The sequence below is a fragment of the Crassostrea angulata genome, chromosome 4, assembly GCF_025612915.1.
Source record: "Crassostrea angulata isolate pt1a10 chromosome 4, ASM2561291v2, whole genome shotgun sequence".
Taxonomy (NCBI): Eukaryota; Metazoa; Mollusca; class Bivalvia; order Ostreida; family Ostreidae; genus Magallana; species Magallana angulata.
Genome location: NC_069114.1, coordinates 9,047,365 through 9,058,890, shown reverse-complemented (window position 1 = coordinate 9,058,890; position 11,526 = coordinate 9,047,365). Strand labels below are relative to the sequence as shown.

Genomic DNA, 11,526 nt, shown 5'->3' with positions numbered 1-11,526 from the left:
ATATTTCATGCAAGTTATATCCCATTTAAAACATGTTAACCACATAAATAATCATGTGTATATGATATTTAGATTTTTTAAGCCAATAATAGCAAATACCCGATTTCCCCCAGAAATACTCGGTGTTGCACAGTTGTCTGTGCATTGGGGCCCTTATCTAATTAATTCTAATTGCTCCTTTGCAATACACTATAATTTTTTGATAATGATCGACTAAGAAAACTGATGAATTTCGGGTTTTTAAACTCTGACAAAAAAAGGAAGTCACAATGACATACTTTCTGAAGTTTCAAAATTAAATGCAAAGTTTAATGGGTCTGGAATATCACATGATGAGAGATGTTACTGAAAAGTAGGTCATGATAATTTAATGTATTTTATCCCTACTGGCATATTTTTAAACTAGTATATAATTGTTTTATTTTCTTTGAATTTGAAAAGTAAATTAATGTCTCTTTCCAGATTTTCGAAGAAAATCAGTTAACAAATTAATATGTTCATTTTTATTTTTATCTATTGGTCAATTTATTTCAATGTCAACATTATTTTTTCTGACCAGCTATTAGATTTATTGTTCTTAAAAGTGTTATTAAACATTTTCATAACAAATTCTAAATTCTCACTTGCCTAATCTGCTAACAAATAATCAACTCTTTCAAACAGTAGGAAATACCCAGCAAAATTAGAATAATACAGACTAATTTCAAATCTTCTACAGATCAGTCAATGCGGAAATCAAAGAAACAATTCAGATAAACTTGTGACGTACAGTGTACAAGTAATTTGTGACCTACATGTAATCCGTAAATTGTAAGTCACATGCAGGTCAAAACCTCAGTGAATACAGGTCGAAATCGTTCTTTAAATCACCATTGCACATTTCCCATGACCCTATCACGTCTGAAAATTGAAGCGGGTCCCACTTTCTCAGTCACTATCATCGCATATTGTAATTATTTTTTTTTGGCATTTAATTTTTTTAAATGGAAAGTTTATTATTTATAAATTTACTGACATGTTGTCATTCTAAGTAGTATTTTTCTACAAAAAAAACTATCAGATGTCAATTTCGATAATTTAGATTTCATAGACAAAGCCTTTTTTCGATTTTCGGTACCAGAAGTCAGCCCAATAAAGCGATTTCCAGACGGATTGAACGTGATGGAACTGTTTCACGGACCGACATGGTCTTTCAAGGATTTAGCCCTTTCATGTGTCGGCCAATTTCTATCACTTTATCATACTTGGTGGTAAGTATCTTCTTTAATTATGTTTCTGCTGATAAATGTTTTATTTCGTTTATTTGTAAATGGTTTCAAAAAAGATTACATATAATTCATTTAAATATGTTTGAGTTACTGTTCAAAATAAATTTGATATATTCAGCAACATCAGGTGATACCGGAAGTTCGGCCGTTGAAGCCATTAGGGGACAGAAGTGGGTTGACATTGTGATGCTATTCCCTAGAGGGCGCATTTCACAGATACAGGAACTTCAAATGACATCCGTGATAGACGACAATGTTCATGTTTTTAGAGGTAGACTCTGGGTGTCCATGTATATAAAAAAAGCTTCGAGTACGTGAACGTTTTATGTAAAAACACTAATATTATCATTCAGTAGCTAATGCTAGTAATAAGTCATACTGATAAAAAATAACAATTATTATAATGATAATAATCATAAAGCAATTTCTATGGTTAAAAAAATCGGGCAATTCTAAATAATCTTTACAAGAATCATTACCAGGACAGGAATTGTATCTAACAAAAAGTGTTCGCGAATCTTGCAGCGTCACGTACGCAAATAAAAGACTTTCGAAAAAAAAAATAATATTAAATACAGAGCAGGGTCATGTAAGCAATTAGTTATATTTACATCTACCGAGTATGATTCCCTTAAGTCATACGGAAACTTATAGTTAATTCATAGCTAACGCGGGTTATGTATTTTTCCTGCAATGTCGCCACCTTCATATCTCGCATGAACCACGAAAGAAAGCATTTTATTAATAAAGTGATTGTATTTACACTACGAAACTATAATTTATGGAGATATAAACTGTATTCAATTTATGACTAATACAAAATAACATTTGACTGTATATAGTAAATTTGTTAACTCTCTTTTGATTGCACGATATGACATGGTTTTCATTTTTGACACAGTTGATGGGTTGGTAGATGATTTGGATGCACCAATCAAACAATGCTTCAGAGACCACGCCTTCACCAAACGTCATAACCTGTCCTCCATTAACTCCATAAACTGGGCGCGGATCATGGTACAGATAGTGCACCATATTTACGCCTACTTACAGGTACTATCATAATGCCTCCAATACTATTTTATAAAAGTCCACCAAGGGTTATACAGAGTGTTATGATATTTAATTTATTTAGATCCTCGAGATCTTTGTTCCAACATGCCCACACCTGGCGGGTGCCCTAGCCTAGGTGTTTCCGGAATGTCTCCTCATCTACATGGGGAGTAGCCCGTGTCCCAGTCTGTATAAAAAGAGGAGACAGAAAGACAACTTCCAGATGACTACTCTTTTATTTAGATACAACAATTTAATATGACATTTTAACAATAAATATTAATATTAATTGCAATGAAATTTATAAACATTAATATTCATTACAAAAATATCTGAAAATAGAATATTGGTTGAACCCTCTGAATCTATTAACTTAACTTTTGAGAATGCGCAGAGTTGCAAAAAGACAGCTTCCAGATGACTACTGGAGTGCTGTGTTTCCCGCACCCCGATTTATACGCACGGACACTACGCTACAGCATTCTCCTTCTAATAAGTAAATGCGATCAAGTGTATGCTAATGATCTGACGCACCGTGGTCAGTAGGAGCGTTTTATTTAGATTTCTGACCCGGCGTCGACAGGCTCATCACTGGACTTAATAACACATTTCTCCATGAACATAAATAAACATACGCTATCTATATAACGCATGAACTTTAACCAATTTCTATAGAATTCCCGTTATGATAGTACTATCAACAACGATGAGTAGAGAATACGTACTCTGTCGTGATCTATAGACCCACTCGGTGACCCGTAGACATGACATGTATTTAAAGCATTAAAGTACTTACTACAATCACATTAAATGCTAGAGAAAATATACAAAAGATGTTTTAATTTTTCGTAAATAAAATGGATGAAAACGTATATAAAATCATACACTATATAGTGAGGCCTTATATTAAGATTTTTAAAACCAAACGGAACACTTTGTACATTCTATTCTTGATCTATGTTTTACGTTTTATCACCTCAAGATTTCTTGGATGCATCATCACATCGACCTTTCTGACCTGTGACAACCTTTGTCCTAAGGTATTTTCTGTGATTGGTCTTATCGTTTTAAAATGTGTAGGAACCTTACATATTTTGACATGAATAAAATTTTATCTTCGTTTGATAGATGTGCCCAACTTGTGATGAAGTGGTTCAAATTGTTATACCGACAGAATATGCCAGAGAGATGGGGGTTCAGTTGGAGTTTGTGTGCACAGTAACCCAAAACCATGTCGTAGCACGCACAATTGAAACCGGAAATTACGCAATTGCTGATCACGTGGTGAAGACTTTAGCAAATGCCATGGATATCCAGGTTTCTATGTTTAACCAAAAGCCAATACATAATAAAAATAAATAAAAGATTTATCAATGCAATTTCCTTATTTTTTGCAAAATGGTCATATCTTAAGACAAAAGAGGTTAAAGAAATAATGTGGTATACAATGAAAGATAGGATAAATATTTTCTTATCGAACGATCGATTTTCATTTGTGTAAAGCTCTTTATAAAAATGTTCAATTTAAATGCACATATCAAACCTATGTTGGTCTTTTAAATACCAGATTCCTTACAATATGGAGAGAATTTGGTATATATTGACGGGAGGAAATTGTAGTCTAATAAAGAATCTGATGGCACTGAATGTCTGTCAAATCAACCTCCTTTGTGTAGAAAATTCAATTCTTGAATTCTGCAATCCATTAGCAAATACTTATTTTATTAATAGACTACAAGTAGATCTGAATGTTCTATTGAACAAGCATTATATTCTCAATATTTATTGAATTCATTAAATAAAAGAACAAGTAAGCAGGGCTATGTTTAAACACATTTGTCTTCAATTTTGATTAAGACTTCTGTTTTTCTGTTAGGTTTGCAAGTAATTGGATAAATCTCATTGGGTGCACACACATTTATTTTCGTAATATATTTCTTACAAATGTTTTTGACTTGTATGTACTACAAAATTATATGTGCTACAAAATACATTTTTACGAGGGTCAATAAAAATACAAAAACAGAGTGTCTGTTTTTCATAATTATGTCTTTCTTAAAAGTCATAACTAACAGATTCACTCATGCACCAACACTTATCTTATTGATATGTGAAGTTTCAGTCTATTTGATGAAAGTTTTTTTTTCGTTACCCGAATTAAAAAACAAACTTTATTGTCACCAATGAGCTCGGGTACGTTCAAAGCATGACGTCAGATGACGTATGCACAGTCTGTAATAGAAATACCCGTTCTTTTAATCACGAATTGTCTCTCTGCCTTTCATCTTACAATTTAAATGACACTGTACCACTTAACATCCTATGATATTTGCTCACACTGGTTTAAGAATCATAAGTTTGTTCTTCAATGTTTTCATTTTTTTTTATTACCGGATGTCTCTTAGTTTATGGAAGGAAAACCCTGAACGTCAGATGACCTTACATCTACTAATTCTTTTGACCACTGCAAATACTTACAGATATTCTATTCTATTGGCGCCATTTGATGTCCAACATACAGATACCACGAAACCCACAAAATGAATTACCGTTAGACACAAATGTACTGATTGTTTTTTTGACTGATTATTGCACCACTGAGCATTTTTACAGTTTGTATCGACCTTTTTTACGATTTAAATCCATACTGTTTGTACTTTTCGTTGCACCGTGACTTCCGGTGATGTCAACATTGTAGTGAATTTTAATGAGGACTATTTGACTTTAGTAACTGATTTCTGTTCTACAAAACATAGTATATCCCATTATTGTTTGGTACATAGAATGTCTTGACAATACTTAATTTGAAGTTTCAATATTATTTGGTTTTAAAGCCAATTTTTAAAGATATTAGTTTCGATATTACGCGGTTTATTGTTGACATAGCACAAATTTTGACCTCATTTTTGCAGGATAAGATTCTAAAGAATTCTTAGAAATAAAAGATTATATTAACTATTGCGATGTCACATTGTTTGAAACTATTGTTAAATTATGTCTCCAAATTTAGTAATGATATGACGTTAAGTGAAGGAGCTATGGCAAAAGTCCCCGTATTTCTTACTTCACGTTATTGGTTTGCTTCAAAAATACACAATGATCACTATCCTAGTACTAGATGAAAGCAACATAATGTTTCGATGTCGTCTATATTATATTAAACTATTCACACTTTTTCATCTCTTAACTGATTGAATAGATGCTGACAATACTTAATTAAAGATGAACTTACTATACTATGAAATATTTCCATATATATCTGTCATCTTAACGGACTGCAACATCAACGTTTTCATTCACCAAGACAACATGGACAAAATATTGTATGCCAAAATTAGGAATACATGTATAAGGAATCCCTGATATCATAGTTATTTCCTCAATACTGCATTATGAGCTGCAATTTTCATGTTGATTTTTTTTGAACGAAAATGTTATTTTCTACTAAAATGCCAAAAACTATCATGTTTTTAAATTTCTGTTACTTATGTTTTTGTCGGAAAAGCCGTTAAGAAGCCTTAATTGGAGCAAAATTGAATTATCGTCGTCCTGAATAAAAATTAATCGGCTATATCACCCCTGCGAATGTGTTCGGAATGTTTTCTTTATCGTTGCTAAGTATGTAATAAATCCAGAGGTGTTCAAATAAAAGTTCAGGAGACTTCAACGAGATTTGTTTAGTTCCTGTGAAATTTCGAACGGAAGTATATAAGTGTTCGAATAATATTCTCAAAATACGTAAGTATTGGTCGTTTTTCATATCATATCCTTTTTTGATCTATGTAAAAACATGAACATCTTTTAAGATGTATGTCTTATTTCACCATCTAGCGGTTTTTTTTTAAATTAAACGATGATATTCAGAATAGAGTTATCGTTCGTGTTCAACCATGTGTAGAATGGTTGAAAATATAAACATTTGGTTGCTTAATAAAATCATAGCCATGTTTGATGCTTGTGGTGTGCAATACCATGTTTTAAAAAAAAATTAAAAACTAAAAAAACTGATTTGATAGACTACAGAAAAAAAACCCGATTCTTTGGAATTTACCACCACCACCACCAAGTCATTTTGGTGTAAAACAACAAGTAATTACATAACGTTTTACTATCACTATCATCTGGCTGAAACCAACCATTAAGGCGTTAAACTAAAGATCAACCGAAAATGTTACCACGCAAAACTTGTATCTAAACATTATCAACCATTGATTGAGCTATTAAATACAGATTTCATCACTTATCATGGTAAGATCGTGGAATCAATTTTAGCTACATGACTGATAAATTGAAAATGAGTGTACAATCGATCTTAAGGAATATACATATATGTTCGATGAATTGTCTTTGTACCACTCCCATACCATAGGTTAGGCAGCATGGACCTTCAGATTTTTTCAAGTAAGAACTTTCACAATAGTTCATTAATTATCATCGGGAAATATATTCTTAAAATTATTTACAGGTATTTGAATATCCCTATGTATGCACGTGTTTTGTTCAAATAACGTGTTCATCTATAATTCTAGAACAATTAAATGCTGATTTATGTTTTGATGTTGGGTAATTTTTTTTATCAATTATTTCTTTATGCTAATAATACTTAACTATCAATAAGGTATTAAACTAATTCTTTCGAAGAAAGTATAACTCTAAAGCATAGGGACGGTATTCAGATTTGTCAAACATTTATTTACACTTTAAATCACATGTTTCTAACCGTACTTAGAGTTCAAAAAGCAATATATATCAATAAGTAAAGACTTGACAATGCAGCATTCTATATATGTGAATTTTAAAAAGTCTTTTTCACAATGTTGCCCGATTTGAAGTACATGCGTCTTCAATGCGTCTTCACGTGTCTTAATGCGTCTTCAATCTCCAGTCGCTTGTTTCCTTGTGATCACTACGACGGGAGCATTAGACGATTGTAAGGAAACTCCCTGCCAAAACGCCGGAGAGTGTGTCCCCAGCTTCCGGTGTGCCTGTCTCAGTGGTTGGGGAGGGGAGTACTGTAACGGTAAGCTGGGAGTTAAACATGGATCACTCAATGACTCAAAGTCATCCAATGGATACTTATATCCAAACTGTTACCAAAGACTTGTTAACAAGAAATATTTCTTATCAATAAATATACCATATCTCTGTTCTATCAAGAATTCATATTTCATAACCCTGTAAACAAATTTATTAGATGGTATTTGCATTCATTTCATGCATTGTTCTGTGATGGCCGAATAAATGTTATGTCTACCATTGCTGTTAATGGTAAGGTTATACAAATTTCTCTTGCCCTTTCATTGGGAACAAAAAGCTTAAAAGTTTTTTTTTCTGTATTGCAGTCAAACAAGAATTGCGGCATAATTTTGAAGACACATTGGGGTTTGAGAACACGGATGATAATCTGAAGCGAATATCGGTAATTTGTTAATACTCCTGACAAACGTCAGAATTTCTAAGATATACTGTATATAGTAAAATATTCGCTCCCGTTTAATTTAGCACTTTCGTCCTCGTTGTCAGCTAGCTGATTTAAAGAGCTAATTTAAAAGGGCGTGGTCGCGATATTTGTCAGATTTCATTTTTCTATTCTTAGTGTTGATAATGCTTTAGAAATGCATTTCTAATGATCAACTAAAATTTGAGTGTCAGTTTTAGGGCTATATGCAAGATACAGAGCTCACAATGCTTTGTCATGTAAACAAGGCTCGTGCCATGTTTTTGTTTACATTGGTTCAATTGTACAATGGTTCAATTGGTAAGCGTTCTTTTTCAAGCTGATTTCTTTCTGTTTTAATTCGTTTTAAACAATAATAAATAAAGCGTAGCGTTTATCACATTCATTTTGGGTCTAAAACTGGAATTTTTACTTCTACATTCAAAACGTAAACAACGCTTTGTTTACATTACAAAGAATATGTAAGCTCTGTATCTCACTTATAACACGACGTCTGACACTCAAATTTTGGTTGACCATTACAATTAACTTACTCAAGCATTGTAAACATTAAAAACGGAAAAATAATTTTTGACGAAAACCGTGACCATGCCCCTTTAAAACTTCGTGAATTTCATTGTCTCAATTATTTTTATTAACACACAACTGTGCCTTTGCGAACTCAAGACGTGGCAAAACTATTTTATAGTGTAGAGAGGCGAAAATAACTCGGGGGTAAAAATAACTTTGTATAAAATATTTTGACATTTAATTTTAAATGATAAAGATTCTGTACAAACCATTTGCAGCATCAAATTGTTATACATGTAATACATTGTATCATATAAGGAATAAGGAATCATTCTTTGAGTATTATGAGGTGATAATTTTGGTCGGGGCGTGATCAAATCCAATAAAGCCCGAAGGGCTTTATGATAAATTTGATCACGCCCCGACCGAAATTATCACTTCATAATATCCAAAGAATGATTCCTAATTACTTATATTTATATAATTTTAGGCCATCATACGATTAAATCTTTAAATATAAAAAAGCAAACCCCGCCGGCGCCTCAATTTTGCGTAATTTGTATTATGGGTTATATAGTACAAAATCGATACGTAGTGTTATCACAGACAAAGACACTGGAAAATGTAAATATATGTGTATAATACACATTGATATGTCCAACATCAATGAAATCCAGTCAAATCGTAGCATAAGTGTTCTTATATCATCCAATGAATATTACTTGCATTAGTACGAAAGCCCATTTAAAATCATTTTTTCCGAAAAAACGCGTAACTTTCGCTAATAAACCAATCGAACCGAAAATAAGTTTTCGTACATATTTTTATGATCACATAGGCAGGTCCTCAGACAATACCCGAAAAAGGTTACGAGGGGACTTCTCACTACGGCAAAGTGGAATCTGGAGCCTCTTTCGAACTTCTGACAAACAAAATTGCCAATTTTGGTATGTGCAGATTATCTTGATTTTACATACATTTGATATAACTGTTACTTACTGTGCGTAGGGTAATTAAGCCAATCAGTCCAAAACAGAGTATTCGGTGCTTTTTAAATGTTTAAGACCATGTTTTGTTTGGTAATTGAATTTATGATGGCTTGAAAGTGTCATCATGATGTTTTTTTAAATTTAATTTATTGATAAAACCTTTAAAAATCTTTCAAACATTCATCTCCATAACATTTCACGGACACTTCTCAAATGCATTTGATGCCAGAAACATAGGAGAAGTTTGAACTCTGTCAGTGATTGTTCAAGTCTTTTGGAATTTTAACGTTCTGCTGACGTAAATCAGAACACAGCAAAAATAATATGCATGAATTTAAATAGTAATAAAGTTTTGCTCAGGTGACCGAACCGCCTTTGGGTATTTATTTTTTATCAAATCGCGTGATCTCGTGTTTCATTTTTTCCCTTAGAAATAAAGTACTGCCTACAGTTCGGATACTTTATGCAAGGACAATATACAGAGCTAATAGTCATCCAGGAAAACACATCTGATGGTTCTGAAACATTTTTGTGGTCCTCCGAAAGTCCAGACGTGTTTGGGACTTACGGTTGGAAAGAATTCAAGTTGTCTTTTTTTGGAAAGCCTCAATCCAACCTGGTATGCGTATTTGTTATATTGTATTCTTTGTAGTTTTAACCGAAAACGGAATGTAAATTAAAAGTTTTCATTTACTATTCTGCATGTATTTTCAATAATTTTGTGTTTTTATGCAAGAGCTAAATTGGACATGTGAAACAATCTTTAGGCTGTTATGAATACTAGAGAGACTCTAAAACAGTACATGTATTCAGTTTATTTTGCTTGTAATTTGTAATGAATATAAGATATGTGTTTTTACAATAGTTTTACTGCAGTTTTACATAACACGTGTCCACCAAGAATTTTATATAAATGTTTTCCCCTCATGTATATATAGCGGATTATACATCATAACATGCAATCTATAGCATAAACATGTACGCGTAGCAATGCGAACATCTGCATTATAAATTTTTAATCCGTTTACAACCATATATATAAGGATGTTTTTTTGGTATATATCTGAAGATCCCTTACTTTACGCGAGCACTTAATTTCGCGATTAAACCATATTGCATCAACTTGCGAGAATATAAAATCGCGAACGTCGGATTCCTATCATAGTTTTATTAAGTTTACATCTGTACGAAAAACTAAAGCAAGCGAGATTTAAAAATTTGCGAGCTGTGCTTTTCGAGATTTTGCAAGAATATTAATTTCTCGTGTTTAAATCGTAATCTACAGTAAAGAGACACATGTCATAGGCGTCGGAACCGGGGGGGGGGGGGGGGGCTAGGCTTAGCCCCCCCCCCCCCCCCCCGCACTTTTTTGCAAAGTTATACCTAAACATTAGAAACATAGCATGATAGAGGGTTCAGCCCCCCCCCCCCCCCCACTTTTTCTCGCAGGAAAGATTATTGTTCCTTAATTTACCTTGAAAGATTGAGAAGTTGGATTCAGAAGCATACTAGCGCACCCCCCCCCCCCCCCCCGGATTAGGAATTTCATGATTTCGGAAAAAAAATTTGGATAAGTAATTTTTTTTCCTTTTGGAAGTAAAGGTATACTCCCCCCCTCCCCCCCACACGGCCACGGATTAGGATTTCCATGATTTTGGAAATTACTTTTTTCTCAATATTTCCTGAGGATTAGTATAGCCCTCCCCCCCCCCCCCCCCCCACACTTTCAATTTGCTTCCGACGCCAGTGCATGTATAATATATAAAAAATTTACATTTTAGGTTATCAAGGGAAAATCATCAGATGACAGCGGCCTTATAGCTATTGATCAAATCAAAGTACACACCGGAAACTGTATGTAGCTTCATACTTCCGGAAGACCATCTACATGTATAACTCAGAATAAACTGAAACAACAACTGTATATATGTATTATGACCATGGAACAGTTGTATAATGATTCATAATGTTTTACCATAAAAGATAATTTCGTGCGATTTTTTGTTGTTGTTCGATTATCTTAGAACCATTTTATATAACAAGACCTCAGACTTTCAGTAGAGCGTAGTGTTTAAAAATGATGTGTTTTCAAGCGAAATATGCATCCATTGCGTAGTCTTATCTCAAAAGCCAGACATTCTTGTTGATTTCAAAAGCCATGGCTGAGTGCCTAGCAATGAAATAGACAGGCCAACGTCACAATGCTGTTTGACTAAACTACCAAAAGTCCAAACTCTTGTTAAAATGG

The 11,526-nt window shown here is 33.2% G+C and overlaps 2 protein-coding genes across 2 annotated transcripts; both read left to right on the top strand.

Annotated features, from left to right (window-relative positions):
- The first annotated feature begins 339 nt into the window (after positions 1 to 339).
- LOC128180647 (threonine synthase-like 2) lies at positions 340 to 4,209 on the top strand. Its single transcript, XM_052848786.1, has 7 exons — positions 340 to 352; positions 1,082 to 1,240; positions 1,360 to 1,539; positions 2,170 to 2,321; positions 3,450 to 3,638; positions 3,889 to 3,969; positions 4,198 to 4,209. Exons 1-7 carry the CDS (start codon positions 340 to 342, stop codon positions 4,207 to 4,209), a joined length of 786 nt encoding a protein of 261 aa, XP_052704746.1.
- A 2,938-nt stretch (positions 4,210 to 7,147) lies between these two features.
- LOC128182363 (uncharacterized) lies at positions 7,148 to 11,264 on the top strand. Its single transcript, XM_052850963.1, has 5 exons — positions 7,148 to 7,341; positions 7,664 to 7,740; positions 9,128 to 9,236; positions 9,710 to 9,897; positions 11,060 to 11,264. Exons 1-5 carry the CDS (start codon positions 7,188 to 7,190, stop codon positions 11,138 to 11,140), a joined length of 609 nt encoding a protein of 202 aa, XP_052706923.1. The 5' UTR covers positions 7,148 to 7,187; the 3' UTR covers positions 11,141 to 11,264.
- Positions 11,265 to 11,526: the final 262 nt, after the last annotated feature.